A 19,217-nucleotide genomic window follows, 5' to 3' on the forward strand; every position below is an offset into this window, starting at 1 on the left:
AACGGAGCAGATAGTACCTAATACATTCCACCAGGTCAGAGTCGCTGACAATCGCGAGAGTCACCTACCGGTGGCTCTGGTTCCCTTTGAGTGGGGGGGGGTCTCTGGTACTCTGAAAGTAGCTGTGAGTCCTGCCATGCCTGTAGATTGTCTGTTAGACAATGATCTTGAGCACACTGCTTGGAAAGAAGTGGAGCTCAGGTCTCACCTGGAGATGTTAGGGTTACCTGAGTGGGTCTGCATGACCACACGGTCCATGGCTGACCGAGAGGGAAGTCAAGGGCATCTGGAGCCTGGAACGATGGCCCAGAGAGCTGCCAGGAGGAGGGACCAGGGGCACGGGGAACCGGCCCCAGAAGTTCCCACAGTGGCTGACGGGGCTCCTGAGGAGGAGGCTCCCGAGCCAACTGGGGAAGACATTGCCGCCCTAGGTGACTTACCTGAGCTTGCTGGCTGGCAAGTGGAGGGTGGACCCACCAGGGAGGAATTCTGCAAGGCGCAGAAAGAATGTCCCACTCTGGAAGGTTTGAGGAAACAAGCCTCAAACAAGGCAGCAGGCGACGCCTCTGGGGCTCACCACCTATATTGGGAGAATGATCTCCTCTACAGTGAGCCTAAGGTTCCGGCCTTTGGGGCAGCACGTATGCTGGTGGTCCCCCAATGTTACAGAACCTTCCTACTGGGTCTGGCTCACGACATTCCACTGGCAGGACATTTGGGGCAGGACAAGACCTTTAACAGGCTTGTCACCCACTTTTATTGGCCCAAAATGAGGACACACTCAGATAAGTTTTGCAGATCTTGTCCTACCTGCCAGGCCAGTGGTAAAGCAGGCAAAAGGGTTAAAACCCCCCTGATTCCACTTCCTGTCGTTGGCACCCCCTTTGAAAGGGTGGGCATCGACATTGTTGGTCCCTTGGACCCCAAAACTGCCTTAGGCAACAGGTTCATCCTGGTTTTGGTGGACCATGCCACCCGTTACCCAGAGGCAATCCCTCTGAGGATCGTTACTGCACCGGTGGTGGCCAGAACCCTGATGGGGATATTTACCCGTGTGGGATTCCCCAAGGAAATAGTGTCTGACAGAGGCACTAACTTCATGTCTGCATACATGAAGTCTCTGTGGGATGCGTGTGGTGTAACTTACAAGTTCACCACCCCCTATCACTCCCAGTCTAATGGTCTTGTGGAGAGATTCAACAAGACCCTGAAGGGCATGATCGGTGGCCTCCCTGAGACCATGAGGCGTAAGTGGGACGTCCTCTTACCATGCCTTCTCTTTGCTAACAGAGAGGTCCCCCAGAAGGGGGTAGGGTTCAGTCCCTTTGAGCTTCTCTACGGGTACCCTGTCAGGGGACCCTTAAGCATTGTCCAGGAGGGATTGGAGAAAGCTCCAAAGACACCCCCTCAGGATGTGGTCAGCTATATGTTGGCCCTCCGCAACCAGATGACCCGCTTCTGGAAAGAGGCCCAAAGTAACCTTGAGGCCAGTCAAGAGGTAATGAAACACTGGTATGACCAGAAGGCCACCCTGGTAGAGTTTCAACCTGGAGACAAAGTGTGGGTAATGGAGCCAGTAGAGCCCAGAGCTCTCCAGGACCGCAGGTCTGGCCCATTTGAAATAAAGGAGCGGAAAGGGGAGGCCAATTACCTAGTGGACCTCCAAACCCCTAGGAATCCCCTAAGGGTGCTCCATGTGAACCGACTAAAAGCTCATTTTGAGAGGTCGGAGATCAACATGCTTCTGGTCACAGATGAAGGAACGGAAGAGGAGAGTGAACCTCTGCCCGACCTCCTCTCTGCCCAAGAAGGTGATGGGTCAGTAAGCGGGGCATTCTGTCTGACTCCCTGACTCTAAACCAGAAAGGAGACTGCTATGAGCTGTTGGAGCAGTTCTCCCCCCTGTTCTCCCTTACTCCTGGACTGACCCACCTCTGTGTTCATGATATTGACAGGGGTGACAGTCTCCCTGTGAAGAACAAAATTTACAGGTTGTCGGATAAGGTGAAGGCCAGCATCAAGGAGGAGGTCTCCAAGATGTTGACTCTAGGGGTTATCGAGAAATCCAGTAGTCCCTGGGCCAGCCCAGTGGTGTTGGTCCCTAAGGCTACTGCCCCAGGTGCGAAGCCAGAACTCCGGTTCTGTGTGGACTACCGGGGTCTCAACTCAGTCACACGGACTGATGCTCACCCCATCCCCCGAGCTGATGAGCTCGTGGACAGGCTAGGCGCTGCCAAGTTCCTGAGTACGTTTGATCTTACTTCAGGGTACTGGCAGATCGCCCTGACTGAGGGGGCCAAGGAAAGATCCGCATTCTCAACCCCTGATGGCCATTACCAGTTCCGGGTGATGCCATTTGGGTTGAAAATTGCCCCCGCTACCTTCCAACGGTTGGTTAACGGGGTCCTAGCTGGCAAGGATGCCTTCTGTGCAGCCTACCTGGATGACATAGCTGTCTACAGTTCCAGCTGGGAGGAACACCTGCTTCACCTCAAGGAGGTGCTTCAGGCCCTGCAACAGGCAGGCCTGACCATCAAGGCCAGTAAGTGCCAGATTGGGCAGGGTTCCGTGGTGTACTTGGGACACCTAGTGGGTGGTGGCAAGGTGCAGCTACTCCAGGCCAAGATTAAAACTATCAAGGCCTGGCAACCACCGCGAACGCAGACTGAGGTGAGAGCCTTTCTAGGCCTCACAGGATACTACCGCAGATTTGTCAAGGGCTATGGTACCATTGTAACACCCTTGAAAGAACTCACTTCCAAGAAACAACCTAGGTTGGTGAATTGGACAGAGGCTTGTCAGAAAGCCTTTGACGCCCTGAAAGAAGCCATGTGCACGGCCCCCGTACTCATGGCCCCTGACTACTCCCAGGAATTTATCGTGCAGACAGACGCTTCAGAGCATGGCATAGGGGCAGTCCTAGCACGGCTGAATGAGGAGGGCAGAGATCAACCGGTAGTCTTTATTAGCAGAAGGCTATTACCACGGGAACAGAGGTGGAGTGCTATTGAGAGAGAAGCTTTTGCTGTGGTCTGGGCACTGAAGAAGCTAAGACCCTACCTGTTTGGGACTCACTTCCGGGTTCAGACAGACCACAGGCCCCTCAGATGGCTCATGCAGATGAAGGGTGAGAATCCAAAACTCTTGAGGTGGCGCTGCAAAGTTTCTGAGTACGTTTGATCTTACTTCAGGGTACTGGCAGATCGCCCTGACTGAGGGGGCCAAGGAAAGATCCTCATTCTCAACCCCTGATGGCCATTACCAGTTCCGGGTGATGCCATTTAGGTTGAAAAATGCCCCCGCTACCTTCCAACGGTTGGTTAACGGGGTCCTAGCTGGCAAGGATGCCTTCTGTGCAGCCTACCTGGATGACATAGCTGTCTACAGTTCCAGCTGGGAGGAACACCTGCTTCACCTCAAGGAGGTGCTTCAGGCCCTGCAACAGGCAGGCCTGACCATCAAGGCCAGTAAGTGCCAGATTGGGCAGGGTTCCGTGGTGTACTTGGGACACCTAGTGGGTGGTGGCAAGGTGCAGCCACTCCAGGCCAAGATTGAAACTGTCAAGGCCTGGCAACCACCGCAAACGCAGACTGAGGTGAGAGCCTTTCTAGGCCTCACAGGATACTACCGCAGATTTGTCAAGGGCTATGTTACCATTGTAACACCCTTGACAGAACTCACTTCCAAGAAACAACCTAGGTTGGTGAATTGGACAGAGGCTTGTCAGAAAGCCTTTGACGCCCTGAAAGAAGCCATGTGCACGGCCCCCGTACTCATGGCCCCTGACTACTCCCAGGAATTTATCGTGCAGACAGACGGTTCAGAGCATGGCATAGGGGCAGTCCTAGCACAGCTGAATGAGGAGGGCAGAGATCAACCGGTAGTCTTTATTAGCAGAAGGCTATTACCACGGGAACAGAGGTGGAGTGCTATTGAGAGAGAAGCTTTTGCTGTGGTCTGGGCACTGAAGAAGCTAAGACCCTACCTGTTTGGGACTCACTTCCGGGTTCAGACAGACCACAGGCCCCTCAGATGGCTCATGCAGATGAGGGGTGAGAATCCAAAACTCTTGAGGTGGTCCATTTCCCTACAGGGGATGGACTTTACGGTGGAACATCGCCCAGGGGTTGACCACGCCAATGCTGATGGTCTCTCCAGGTACTTCCGCCTTAGCGATGAGAGTTCCCAGGAGGTCGGGTAGCTCTCCCCACTTTCAGCTGGGGGGGACACATGTTAGACCTGACAGCCTTAGGGTAGTCACCCCTAACTTTTTGCCTGCCTCCCTCTGCTTTTTGGACACTGTTTTTGCTGGTTTATAGACTCTGCGCACTTTACCTCTGCTAACCAGAGCTAAAGTGCATATGCTCTCTCCCCTAAAACATGGTAACCTGGAATCATACCTGATTGGACTATTAATTTACTTCTAAGTCCCTAGTAAGGGGCACTCTATGTGCCTAGGGCTGGTAAATTAAATGCTACTAGTGGGCCAGCAGCACTGGTTGTGCCACCCACTTAAGTAGCCCCTTCTCCTTGTCTCAGGCTTGCCATTGCAAGGCCTGTGTGTGCAGTTTCACTGCCACAGCGACTTGGCATTTAAAAGTTCTTGCCCAGCCTAGAACTCCCCTTTTTCTACATATAAGTCACCCTTAATGTGTGCCCTAGGTAACCCCTAGGGCAGGATGCTGTGTAGGTAAAAGGCAGGACATGTACCTGTGTAGTTATATGTCCTGGTAGTGTAAAACTCCTAAATTCGTTTACACACTACTGTGAGGCCTGCTTCCTTCATAGGCTAACATTGGGGCTGCCCTCATACACTGTTGAAGTGGCAGCTGCTGATCTGAAAGGAGCAGGACGGTCATATTTAGTATGGCCAGAATGGTAATACAAAGTCCTACTGACTGGTGAAGTTGGATTTAATATTACTATTCTAGAAATGCCCCTTTTAGAACGTGAGCATTTCTTTGCACTTAAATCCTTCTGTGCCTTACAATCCACGTCTGGCTGACAGCTCCTTGTGCGTTCACTCAGACACATCCCAAACACAGGGTACTCAGCCTCACTTGCATACATCCGCATTTTTAATGGGTCTTCCTGGGCTGGGAGGGTGGAGGGCCTGCTCTCACACAAAGGACTGCCACACCCCCTACTGGGACCCTGGCAGACAGGATTGAACTGAAAGGGGACCTGGTGCACTTCTTAGCCACTCTTTGAAGTCTCCCCCACTTCAAAGGCACATTTGGGTTTAAAACAGGGCCTCTGCCCTACCTCATCAGACACTTGCTGGAGAAGAAACCTGAACCAGAAACTACATCCTGCCAAGAAGAACTGCCTTGCTGCTCAAAGGACTCACCTGCCTGCTTTCTACAAAGGACTGCTGTCTTGCTGTTGCCCTGCTGCCTTGCTGAACTCTTGTCTGGCTGTGAAAGTGCTCTCCAAGGGCTTGGATAGAGCTTGCCTCCTGTTCCCTGAAGTCTCAGGACCAAAAAGACTTCTCTTTTTCACTTGGACGCTCCGTGCGCCGAAAATTTCGACGCACAGCTTGTTCCGCGGCAAGAAAAACGCCGCACACCGAAGCTGACCGACGCAACGCTCTGGGGACGATCGAAAATCCGACGCACGGCTTCGCAAGGATAACGCCGCCCGACCTCTAGAGGAGAAATCGACGCAACGCCTGCCGTGAGATCGTAATTTCAACGCGCAGCCCCGCAGACCGACGTCTAGAGGAGAAATCGACGCGACGCCTGATGTGAGATCGTAATTTCGACGCGCAGCCCCGCAGAACGACGCGCAGCCAGAGAACAAGCAGGAAAATCCACGCACAGACCCGGGACATCTGGTAATCCCCGCGATCCACAGAAAGAGACTTTCCGCACGCCGGAAAACGACGCACGACTTCCCCGCGTGGAAAATAACGACGCGAGTCCGTGTGTGCTGGGGAGAAATCGACGCACACACCCTTTTTCCATGCACCTCTTCCTTTGTGGCCCTCTGAGGAGATTTTTCCACGCTAAACCAGGTACTTGTGCTTGAAAGAGACTTTGTTTATATTCTAAAGACTTTAAGACACTTCATATCACTTTTCTGTGATATTTCTACAATTTTCCATTGCAACTTTATACTTTTTGACCTACAATTATCCTGATAAATATTATATATTTTTCTAAACACTGTGTGGTGTATTTTTGTGGTGCTATATGGTGGTATTGTATGATTTATTGCACAAATACTTTACACATTGCCTTCTAAGTTAAGCCTGACTGCTCGTGCCAAGCTACCAGAGGGTGGGCACAGGATAATCTTGGATTGTGTGTGACTTACCCTGACTAGATTGAGGGCTTTTGCTTGGACAGGGGGTAACCTGACTGCCAACCAAAAACCCCATTTCTAACAGGGAAGATTTGCAGTTCGGGCTCCATGGCGTTGTGGTTGTTCCCTGAGTCTCCAGAGGTGAGTCCTTTGACTTCTGTGTTCTGTTTCCGCTGTGCTTTTGTTGTCGTTGGTACTGCCCCAAAAAGGTGGCGGATAGGCCTCTTGTAATACAGTGGGCGGAACCTTGTTTTCTGCCTGGCTGTTGGCGGTTACCGCTGCGGTGCTTGTTGCTACCGCAATGGCGGTCTGTGTGTTAAGCTGGCTGTCTGTGTTGGCGGTTTCCACCGTGGTCATAATTCCATTTTTTTTTACCGCCAGCTTGGTGGTGGTATTACTGCTGCTTTATCACCGACCCCCAGGGTGGTAATGAGGGCCTATGTTTTCTCTCACTTAGCACCCCTACCAACCGCATTTCTTACCCTTTCCACAGCCCTTTAAGCTCCTTTCATTATGTGTCACATAATGTTCAACATTATATGGCAGAGTGGCTGTTGGAAAATCCGAATCTCACTGCCCCACAAACTAACTGACCAAGTTAAGCCCCGGTGTTTCTTGTTACCAAACTCAATGTTACTTATTTTATTAATGTTGGAAGAATGATTAGGATTCAAGCCTGTAAGCATGGAGTCAAAAGGAGATCCCTGCAGCCGAGCCCGCATGACTACACAACGTCCCATGAACACTACATAAAATGCATTAATCGGTGTCTGCGGATTTTTGGCCTTTCTTTTCCCCTGTTTTTGTTAGCCATAGTTTGGTCTTTTTCTAAACCACTCACTTCTCGGCAGCAGAAAACCAACTGTAAGATTTGTGTGGGAATTCCACGTTGTTTGTGTGTCCCTCATGCACGCTTTTATGACTGTTAACTTCAAGCTAGTTGTGAAGATAGCACTGTGTACAAAATTGATAAACATGGCCCTATCGTGAAGATTTTTGTAAGGAACGAAAAGGAAAAGACAGTCACTGGTATACAAACGTTAGAGGGGCTCACTGAGATTTCGACAGGCTCTGTGTATTCTTTCCGGTATTGACCTGTTCTTTATCAGAAAGCATCTGTTACATTATTAATTAAAGATAATGCCAGGATGAGAAAAATGTAAAACCCGGGTTAGCTTCCTTTCAACTGTCTCAAAATAAGCAAGTTCTGTCTTTATTAGAATGTATACTAGCTTTTTACGTGTTTTAAATTGTTTAATTCCCTGCACAGAACAATTTCCCTTCGCTCAAATTACACGTGTCTTTTTGCCTATTGCTCTTTAGTGCAACTCAAATGGTTGTAAAATTTAAACTAAATACTCTTTCTGCATTTTTGTGGATCATGTTTACTCTGTGTGAGTGTCTTGGTGGGTGTTTGTTTTGGGGCTGCAGTACTTGAATACTTTATAATAAAAGTTGCTATATATATATATTTTTATTTCCTCGTTTTAAAGGGATGCTCATATTTCACTTCCAACGCTTTTCCATTGAAAGTTTCTTTCATCAATGCTGATCCACTGGGCACAGACATCAATGTCATTTTTAAGGTATGAAAACTATTTTTTTCTAACTACCAGGCACTTAATTGTATTTGAAAAATGTGGAATGTTCTTTCAGCTGTACTTCTTGGAGACAGGTCACAAATCGTGCATTAATTCCTTCCTCCCACCAGAGCTACATAGACAACCAGGCAAACCAATAAAGGCCCATCAATCAGCATGAAAAGACAGTGTAGGGATCTATAAATCCTGGAGGACGCTCTTTCCAGGGATTCCAAGTCTGAAGTGCTTTAATGAGCTTGTAACTGGGCCATCAAAGCTGTAGAAGAAATTATTGTAGCTGATATGCGGACAGGTGGTTTTATCGAAGGAATTTCCATATTATACTAGCTTTATGTATGTATTTTCCGAGGAAAGTCGTTATGAATTTAAGTGAATTTGCAATGTGCATTCCCACCATTTGTAGGATGCCAAAGCACTGTTGGAATTAGGGTACCCTTAATGGTGCTGAAATTACCATTGATTGTCGTCAGTGGTGTTTTAGTGTTTTATTTGTTTGTGTTTATTTTGTGTATAGACATCATATTTGATAGTGGGCGGCGAGGTTAGAGTGGGTATTTTCTCACGATGGGTTATGTGGAATCGTGTCAGGTCATAATGACTCAAATGATGGGCACTGCTCTTTGTTTCGCTCTTCTGAGGTGTACGGTTTTACATTGCTTCACTTCAGGTAATTGTTATATTTTAAGGCATCCTTGCCCCTTACTTGCATTGATACGATTATATGTGCATGAGGCTGCAGTAGGTTCAAGTTACCTTCAGGTGTGATACGTAGATTGGCGAGAGCATAACAGTCAGTGTAACATCAATGGATGCACCCTGGATCTGAAACAACATCCCTGTGTCCACCAGGAACACCCCAATGTTGGTCAGATTTAGAAAACAGTTGAAGACTCACCTTTTTAAAGAACAACATATCACAATTAATTAACTATCCATGACCCAACTGCCTCGAATATTGATGATTTTTTGCTTGTCTTTTACCATGTAAGGTATTCCACTGCCTTTTGGCTACTTTTGAGCTATAGAAACACCACACATGCCATAAAGGTGGCAAATGCTTAGACAACTGTATCTGAAGTGTACTGTTGTCGCTCAGAAATCTTTGCTGGGTGTCGGAAAAGTGAGAAACATACTTGTACTTACTTGGTTAGGTAAATGGTGTTGCGTCTTTTGCAGCCTGTGTACATGCCAAAGACTAAGCCACACACAGAGCTGGATATTACATGTCTTTATTTGTCTGCGTTTAACTGCGAACACAGCATTTTAAACCTGCATTCACTTCACTACATTCAAACACTTATGTCTAATTTCTATGGAGTCCGTTAGGAGCCAAAAGGGTTCCCTCGCGTTTCTGGAGACTTCTGGAGTTGTTCTGAGCCGCCACCTGGTAGCTTTGTTGGCATGCCACTTCAGGTATTGGACAGCTCAGTAAGCATAACCATGTGCTGCTTCTTGGGTCTTTTCACCTGCTGCTGAGGTCGTGGAGCTCTGTTAAGTGTAACAGTGTGCTTTATTATCAATTATTCTGTCAGCTAGTGCTTTCATGTCTTCTACTCACATTTGCCTATGGTAGCTTTCAATGCTTTTTTTATATCTGTTCATGTCTGTCTTTAGCTTTAGTACTCCACATGATGTATAGCTTTATATTGCATAAACGCACAGTACCTCTCTTTATGGCCTTGCCAGTGTTAACGCGTCCCTTTATGATTAATTATTACACATTGGGACTCGTTTTAGGCCAATGAATCTTTTGACCCAGTTGAAAGACACCTTAGGACGAGATAGCTAATCAACATGTTAATCAATACGTCAATAATATCATCAATATTTATTACTACAATGCATTTCACCTTAGTTAATGACATTTAATTAAACTCAAGACACCACCATGACCTTTCAGTCATGAATAACCACACCAATTCAGTATACATTTTATGATATTTATTCCGTATTGATTACAATACTACTAGCAAGTTTATTAATCTCAGAACCAAGAAGCACAATAGCATAGTTACAATATGGCAACTCTGATAAGATTTCATCAAAGCAAAAATCACAAACATTAGAATATAGCATGGCGTGAACATAGACTATCCTTAGCAGAGTATATTAGCGCATTGTTCAACAAAGCATAGATTCAGTCATTTGTCTATTTGCGTCCGTTTAGTGAACCCCTCTCAACTAACCTCTAATTAGCATTGGCATGTTGGGCTTCATGCAAAATAATTTAGTAACATCAATTTGGAAAACATCTAACTAAGGTCTCTGTCAAAAGAAAAGCAGTTGGTACCTAGAAAGGAAAAGCAAACAGACAATCACAATTTCATTGTCATATAGTCACCCTCCAAGTTTGGGTCAGCACACAGGTTCGGTCTTCGTCTTCAGGACATCAGTTGGTTCGCCATCAGTCAGGAACTCGGCTCAGGTAAAAGGGGCACTTCCCTCATAAGGAGGTAAAGTGTAAATGGGCAATCTAAGGACAAGGATGGTTCTAAATAAAATCAGCAAGTCACCATGCAAAGTGACAGTCTCTGGATCATTATAAATCGCATCAGCATCTCCCCTCTCACAGTCTCCTACTCCCTAATTCTCCCTCAGTTCTAATTTACTTCCTGGTGACAAGGGTTTTTATCCCCTTTTCGTTATACATTCCCCTAAAATCTAATTGGACAAGGGGTTGCACCCCACTATCTCTGACCAATTAAAATCAAATTATCTCATCGAATTTGTTACCCCCCAACAGTTCTCACGTATTTTATTGGTGCTTATGATTGAGGTCTTTAGCGGGTGGAATGTCCGGTATGATTTCATCGTCTTCGTTCAGTGGCTCCATTGTCCGTACCGGTTTAAGCGACCTTGTACATAAAGTTAATCTACACTGTTGCATTCAACTAAAAAAGTTACTACAGACAGGATGAATTGCATGAGAACGGATCTACTACAGTTACATTCAGCTTCTTACTTTTGGAAAAAAACAAGAGTTCATGTCCTTTAGCAAGTCAGCACACTGCACGTTAGAAAAATACTTTTAATATGAGTGTCAGGCATCTAGGCCTTGACTCATGCTAACTAAGGCCTAAAATACTTATTAGCAAAGCTTTAATAACATAATCATTAATAATTAGTGTAAAACCATAATAATTAATCAACATTAGTCAATTTTATTTGTCCCCGTATACATTGGCGGCCACTCCCCGTGGGCACATTTCAAGTGCACGTTTTAGCAAAATATGTTAATACAGTTTCTACACAGCATTATTGTACATTAGTTCAGAAACATTTCATGTTAATATAGATTATATAAGCTACGCTCTCTCAGTCCCTCCTCTGATGACCTTTGTCATCACACAAACCTTTTCCTTTCAACCTTTCACCTTGCGCATAAGGCGCATTTCAACATCTTGTCCTTTGTGTGAGCTTTCCCAAATTTCATTAAACATTTTCTCCCTTTCATTTTCTTCATTTCTTTTACTTCGTTTTGGCAAATTTCTTTTAATTCTTTCATTAATTTTGCATGCTCCCCATAAACGTAATAAACAAATCAGAACAATTAATAAACCCCCTAATATTTTTGCAAGTACCCCATTCCAAATATTACTAAACCAACTCCCTACTCTAGCAATTCCTTTCCCAACTTTCTCCCAAACTCCAGGTTCCTTCAGCTCATTAAAATCTGCATTATCTCTTGTTAGGTTAGTAAGCATACTTCTAATCTTCTTGCTATTGTCAGGTATGAACGTACAGCAATGGCGCTCGTTGAGCATCTTACAGACTCCGCCGCTCTTCACTAAAAGAATGTCTAAAACAAACCGGTTTTGAAGAGTCATAGCTCTTTCCGCAGCAAGTTCGGTATCCATCAGGAGTATAGCCCCTGTGAAATTTGACTGCATGTTATCCACAATCGTAGACAACTTTCGAATCTTTATGGAGTTTAAGATAACCCCTACTGAAGGAATTATGGCTCCAAATATGTCACCAACGACAGCAGCCGCTGTCTCTCTCTTTTGTCTAGCATGTTGTACTTCAGACATTTTAGGAATTTGCTTTAGGTAATCTGGTAGATCTTTGGGAAAACTATTCCCAAATAACATGTCCCATACCATTCCTTAGGGAGACGGTAATAAGCATTAAGTCCACATATGTAATAGATCCCAGGGATCATTGGATCCTGTCCATTTAACATGAATGTTCATTTACTCTGAAACAAAACCACATGCCTGCATTCACTCGTTCCCACAAATAGTGTCATGATCAGATTTCAGCCTTGCGTCTTTATTGCAGTGTAAGCATAATCATTTGCATATGTTCGTTTTTCTAGTCCCTTTTCTAGCCTTTCTTTCAGTGCTTTGCAACTATCATCAGTGTGATCTAAAAAGCTGTTCTCTACGGGTGTTAGTAAACAGGTTAAATTATTGCGGTGCACATAAGCTGTCCCAAAGGTTAGTGTCGGCTCAAAGAAACCTCTAACTAATTTTATGCTATGCTCTTTAGCTAACTTGTTCAGAAATTCAATTACAGGCACAAAAGAAAACACTACATCTAAATTAGAGTAAAACTATTGCAAATGTTCCTGGTCATAGAATCTTGTTAATAGCAAGCTACAGCTTATCCCATATGTTAGAGGCAGACTATGATAGGTGACCCCTTCTTGTACTGATGATGGAATCTTTGTGCACACATAACAATTTCTCACACCCATAGTATCAACATACTCATTCAGCAAGTGATAGAAGACATTAGTAGAAAGTTCCCCCTTTGAATTAGTTCCCTCATGCAAGTATTTTGTATCCTGCTCAAACTTTTCCCATGGTGTTAATGTAGCAGTCTCAGGTTTTGAAGCATTGTTAGTTGCCTTTTTATCCAAACATGGCATTCCCACAATCACACATATAATTATTATTGCACACACAATACCTAAGATAGCACTTAAGCAACCACACACCCTACCCTTTTTGCTACTACCTCTAGTGTAAGCCATGATCTGTAAAGAATCAAATAGCAAAAGACACCAAACAATCAACTTGAGGATGATTTAAAAGCTCTTTTTTTTTTTTCTTTCTCCTTAATGCAAAGTCTCTCTTTCTTTCTGCGAGTATTTACAGCGTTTCACTCACCCCAGGACTCTTTTGTCAAATAAGGTTATCAGCTTGTCATAATCGTTTTTTTCTAAAGTCAATTCATGTTATCAGTGTCACATCCGGTAATTTATCAGTCTCTTTTCTCAGCTTTTCAGCTCTCAATTTCTATTTTAACACAGTCTCTTTCTCTTGATTGTATTCAGGTGCTGTAGTATTGGCCTGGTACCTCTCGATCAAAACAGAATGATAAGAATTCTTGTTGCCATTCAGCTGATGTTGCGTACGCCCATTTAGGACCAGCGTACCTTTTGTTTGCGACTCTTTTTCTTTTCAATCTACATTCACTCTGCAACTCTCCTTCACTAAGATCCTCCCTTCTGGTTGTAACAACTTCTTCCTCTATTGTGTCACAAGGGACGACTTTCTCCCTTGCAGCTTGTTTCTTTGGCCATTTGTCACCTTTATGCGTTTTCTTTCTGCTTGGCCTTTCAGGACGTTGAATAGCACCCTCCTCTTGTGCTATGGTGTTTTGTCTTGACGGACCTGCAAGCGGCCCACGAATAGTCGGTGTTCTTCGACCTACTTCTGCTCCTTCCCCCTCGTCTTCAAGGTCTGTAATGGGCTCAAGTTCAAACCCTATCTGTCTGCTTCTGGGAGAACCTCTTCTTGTCTCGGTTCTCCTGTTGCCTCCGCTGAGATAGGCTCACTGTCACCTCTCTCGAACTTGTTTACTGTTTGAGGGACTAAGCCGTCCTCAGTGGGCTCTCCTTCAGTCTCAGTTCCCCTTTGGATACTCTCCAGCCCTGAGACTTGCTTCTCTGCTGTTGTTGTTTTGGATACTTCAAGTTCCTCGTCAGTTGGACGTCACCTTCTTAGTGTGACTGGCATGTATCCAGTTTGGAACACCTGCACATTTCACAGCAGTGGTTGTGGTCAGTATTACTTGATATTGCCCCTTCCAACGTGGCTCGAGACACGACTTCCTCACGTGTTTCTTGACAACCACCCAGTCACTGGCTTTCAGGGTGTGACCTGGATCACTGATAGGTGGCAATGTGTTAGCCGCCACAGGGTGAGAAAAAGAGCAGACCACATCAGCCAGACCCTTGCAGTAGTCCAACACCGTATCATCCGTGATATTCACAAGAGCATTTGCAAGGAACTGCGGGCAACCTCATAGCTCTGTCCATCAGAATTTCATGGGAGGATAGTCCTGTCTTCTTATCAGGTGTGTTTCTCATTGACATCAGCACTAAGGGCCATGTGTCTGGCCATTTCATATTGGTAGCTGTGCACATCTTTGCCATTCTTGACTTCAAGGTACCATTCATCTGTTCCACTAGTCCTGATGCTTTAGGGCGGTAGCTACAATACAGCTTCTGTTCAATGTCTAATGTAACACACAAGAGCTTTTTCACCTCATTGTCGAAGTGTCTGCCCCATCTGAGTCTAAAGAGACGGCAAATCCGAACCGGGGTACTAACTCTGTAAGCAACAGCTTTGCTACTGTGAGACTGTCATTCCTTTGTGTAGGGTATACTTCAATCCAATGACTGAAAACACACACAATCACCAACACGTACCTCAAGCCTCCACACACAGGCTTCTCAATGAAATCCATCTGCATCTTTCTAAATGGACCTCCAACTATCCCTATGTGGCTCAATGTCACCACAGTCCCTTTTCCTGCATTCATCTGGTGACAGATGATGCACCTGTGACAGGTAACCTCTGCGGCTTGTATGAATTTTCGATTGAACCAATCAATTTTGAATAATCTGATCATTGCCTATCTCCCAAGATGTGCCTGCCCATGGTAAAGTCTTGCAAACTGTGACAAAAGACTGTTTGGCAAAACCAATTTCCCCTCCTCTGAGACCCACAAGTCGTCAGACCTTTGTACACGTTGCATTCTCTGCCAAGAGCGTTTTTTCCTCTCTGCTAGCACGGCCCTGCAGTGATTTCCGCTCATCTAATGTATCAACCACTCTTAATGCAAAGTTCAAGCATGTTTCATTTTCAGGTTCAGGTAATAGTTCCCACTGTTCCTTGAACGATATACAGTTCAATGCGCAAAACCTTGCAACTTGATCTGCGTAGCTGTTTCCCATTGACACAAAGTCTTGTGATTTAACATGAGCATTGCATTTCACCACAGCAATTTCAAGAGGTAACTGAATCCATTGCAACAAATCCTTAATCTTTTCGCCATTTTTCACTGGTTAGCCAGAAGAGGTCATGAAACCCCTCTGTGACCACAATTGGCCAAAATCATGCACAATTCCGAATCCGTATCTGCTGTCAGTATAGATAGTGACTTTCAGATTTTCAGCTGCGTGGAATGCCTTAGTAAGGGCAATTAATTCAGCCACTTGTGCAGAGTACACTCTTTCGAGCCAGGAAGCTTCTAGGATTCCGGTGATTGTGCACACGGCATAACCAGCTCTCAATATTCCGACTGAGTCTCTCAAGCATGAACCATCAACAAACATAATGTAATCATTTTCTTCTAACTGTGTATCCTTAATGTCAGGTCTGGGTTTGGTGCATAGTTCTGTACCTCAAGACAGTCATGTTCTACTTCCTCAGTATTATTAATCTCAGGATTTTCAACAGGAAGTAAAGTTGCCGGGTTCAATACAGTACACCTCTTGAGAGAAACATTCGGAGACCCCAGTATAATGGTCTCATATCTCATCAGCCTAGCATTTGTCATGTGCTGAGTCTTAGTTCGGGTTAACAGAATTTCAACTGAATGTGGAACCATTACTGTTAAGGGATGTCCCATCACTATGCCTTCACACTGTGTGAGGCTCTGACCAACTGCTGCAACTGCTCGCAAATAACCCGGTAAGGCTGCTGCGACTGGGTCCAAAGTAGCTGAAAAATATGCTACTGGGCGGTTTGCACCACCATGGACCTGTGTTAGGACAGACAAAGAACAAGCATCATGTTCATGACAAAACAGTAGAAAAGGCTTTGTGTAGTCAGGCATACCTAAAGCTGGCACCCTGCACATGCACTCTCTCAATAACATGAATGCCTCTATCTCTTCCTCTGACATGATTATAGTACATGGGTCATCCTTAACTTCTTTACCTGTCAATTTCACCATAAGTTTGGAGATAATTGAGAAGTTGGGAATCCACTGACAACAGTAGCCCACCATTCCCAAAAACATCCTGACATCTCTCTTGGTTATCAGGGGATTCATCTGCAGTGTGGCTGTCACCCTCTCTTTTGATATTCTCCTGGAACCCTTTTCAATCAAGTGACCTAGTACTTTACCTCTCTCTGACAGTACTGCAGCTTCTCTGGGGACACTTCATGTCTGTTCTTTCCCAAATGGTTCAGTAAGGCAATTGTGTCATACCTACAGTCATCTTTTGTTCTGGATGCAATCAGCAAGTCATCAATGTACTGTACCAGAGTCAAACTGAAAGGTAGTTCTAACGACTCCAAGTCCTTCTTCAATATCTAATTGAAGATGGACGGTGACTCAGAAAACCCTTAAGGAATTATGCACCAACTGTACACCTTATCCAGGAATTTGAAACTGAAGAGAAATTGGCTGTCCTCATGAAGAGGCACCGAAAAGAATGCTTGAGACAGGTCCACAACTGTGAACCACTCTGAATCACACGGAACCTGAAACATGATCACTGCTGGGTTTGGCACTATGGGGCAACACTTTACCACAATCTCGTTTATCTTCCTCAGGTCTTGAACAATTCAAACCTTCCCACTAGGCTTTTTCAGTCCCATTATTGGTGAATTACACAGGCTGCTCATCACTTCTTTCAGAACTCCTTGCTTTACAAAGTCTGCAATTATCTGTGATGCCTGAATGAGGACATCTTGGGCCATGTGGTACTGCGGCACCTGAGGAAACACTGCGTTCGGCTTAACCTGTACCTTAACCGGTTCTACTCCCTTTATCAGTCCTACTTCTTTTCCTGTCAGGTCCCACACCTTCTCTGTCACTGTTCCCTGCAACTCAGGTGGAAAGTCAGTCACTGTAAGCATCGGGAATAAAGTTATCAAAGGGTATTCCTCATTTGTACTTTCCGTCTCTAGATCTGTAAATTGTCCATCGTCCCCTTCATCATCACTGTTTGTCTGCACTTCAATCCCTTCATTAGAACAGGTAATCGAACATTTCGTTTTGCACAGTAAGTCTCTCCCCAGTAGGGACACAGGACTAGAATCACAGACTACAAATTTAAGTAATCCCTGGAAATTTCCAATCTCAACTTGAACTGGGTCTGTAATCGGGTTTGTCAAATACTGATTTGCCACTCCTACCACCCTTATGGTACGCCCTGAAAGTGGCAATTTCGGAACCTCCTCACTTCTGACTGTAGAGCGTGTAGCGCCCGTGTCAACCAGGAATGAAACCTTGTGACCCATCACCTTTTCCTCTACATAGGGTCCCCTCTGATCTACTTCTAGGGACGCTGCAAGCCTGCATTCTTCACTGTCTGAACTATCATCCGACCATTCATCGTTTATTCCATCTTCACCACGCAGTGGGAACTGTTGCACTGTGTTATTTTGACCCATCATTTGGCCTGTGAGCTGCTAAGGAAGCATCACCTGTTGCTGTCCCATCGGAGCTAATGGTAATTGCATTTGCTGTCTAGGTACCATGGGAACCTGCTGTTGTACCTGCTGCATTTGTGCTGGTTGAACACGCGGCATTTGTATTGGCTGCATGGGCTGTAACCCCTGCACCTGAACCATGTTATTCTGGAAGTTTTGATTTTGGCCCCTCACCTTTGGACCCCTTACATTTTGAAATGTACTGACATCACTGCTTTGTTGAACAACACCATCCTGTACCACATTTGGGCATTCCCGCTTCCAATGCCCCATGCCCCCGCACATGTGAGATATGGTGACATCTTTTTCATCCCCTGTACATCATTTTGAACCACAACAGTATTCAAGTCTGGACCGCGATTCACAAAACCTTCACCTCGGCTTCTCGGCTGTGCCTGAACCATGCCATTCTCTTGCGGTTGCTGCTGTACCATCTGCTGGATTCCATTTCCCTGCATCCCTGCCTGCGCTGCCTTAATCTGCATCACCATCACTTTCTCCTTCAACTTTCTCTGCTTCAACTCAATCTCGTCACTACAGTATTTTTCATATTGCAACACCTCATCAATCTGCTTTGCCTGCCAACAGATCAAATGATTCTTAATCATCTGACTAATCTCTGGTCTCAGCCCTTCAACAAATCTGACCACAAGATGATTCATGTCTTTCGGCTCTATGGTCTCAGTGCCACTGTAATGCTTGAACGCTTTCAACAATCTCTCATAATAAGCATGAATTGACTCTTTAGCTTCCTGTGAAGTTCGATCAATTTTCTGCCAAACGGTCACTTTCGGCGACACTTTCTGCTTCAACAACTCAATCACTTTATGAAAGTACTTCATCACCTCCTCAGATGGTGCTCCATTAACCTTATCCCTTGCCGGCTCCTGTGTCGGCCAGTCCACACCCCTCTTGCATTTGAGCCATAAGTCGGGTGGAACTATAATCTCAAACAGGGTATTCAAGTCCTCCCAGAGACATTTCGCAAGTTTCACAAACCTATCTGTCTGCTGGTACCATTCTATCGGCTTCTCCCTTAACCTGGGATAATCATTCGTAAATGACAGAATATCTCCCCTAGACCATGGTACATGGACTAGAACCCCTCCAGCTGTTTCTCTCATTGGTAACATCTTTACTCTACCCATGTCTGATGCAGCTTTAGCCTGATTTGGTTCCGGACCTTCCGTTTTCTCTTTATTTCTTTTCTTTGCCCATCTGCCTTCCCACTTCTCTAAAGCTCCCCAGATCTGTGCAGTATCTCTTTAAGATGCACTTTCATTCTGGTAGATCTCATGTGCTCAAAATCTTTAGAATCAAAGTCTAATCTGTAGCTTCTTTTCAAATGTTTAGTATTTCCAATGTCTATGTTGTACTTGTCTGCCAGGTTTTCCAACCTCTGATGCACCTTGCCCACTTCTTTAGTGATCTTGGGGCACAGACACCTCAATTCTGCTTCTGTGTATGACTCTAATTTGTGTACTCCCATTGTCCCTTCCACTAGTTCCGCAGCTTCTACACCCAGTCTCACAAAATTCAGATATTTTTCCTTTTCTGGCTTATCTGCGGTTACTGCAATATTTTGTGAAGCATAAGTCTTTTCTAACCACTCATTTAGTTGTTGTGCAGA

At 45.3% G+C, this 19,217-nt stretch overlaps 1 protein-coding gene across 2 annotated transcripts in view; it reads left to right on the top strand.

The window, feature by feature from the left end:
* Nucleotides 1–19,217, top strand: part of PIK3C2G (phosphatidylinositol-4-phosphate 3-kinase catalytic subunit type 2 gamma) — a 2,001,768-nt gene that overhangs the window by 1,374,091 nt on the left and 608,460 nt on the right. For both annotated transcript variants that reach the window (XM_069228485.1, XM_069228486.1), the window contains exon 21: nucleotides 7,800–7,892. In XM_069228485.1, the coding sequence (XP_069084586.1) occupies nucleotides 7,800–7,892 (93 nt within the window). The remainder of the gene's footprint in view (nucleotides 1–7,799; nucleotides 7,893–19,217) is intronic.

The sequence above is a fragment of the Pleurodeles waltl genome, chromosome 4_1 (assembly GCF_031143425.1).
Source record: "Pleurodeles waltl isolate 20211129_DDA chromosome 4_1, aPleWal1.hap1.20221129, whole genome shotgun sequence".
Lineage (NCBI taxonomy): Eukaryota > Metazoa > Chordata > Amphibia > Caudata > Salamandridae > Pleurodeles > Pleurodeles waltl.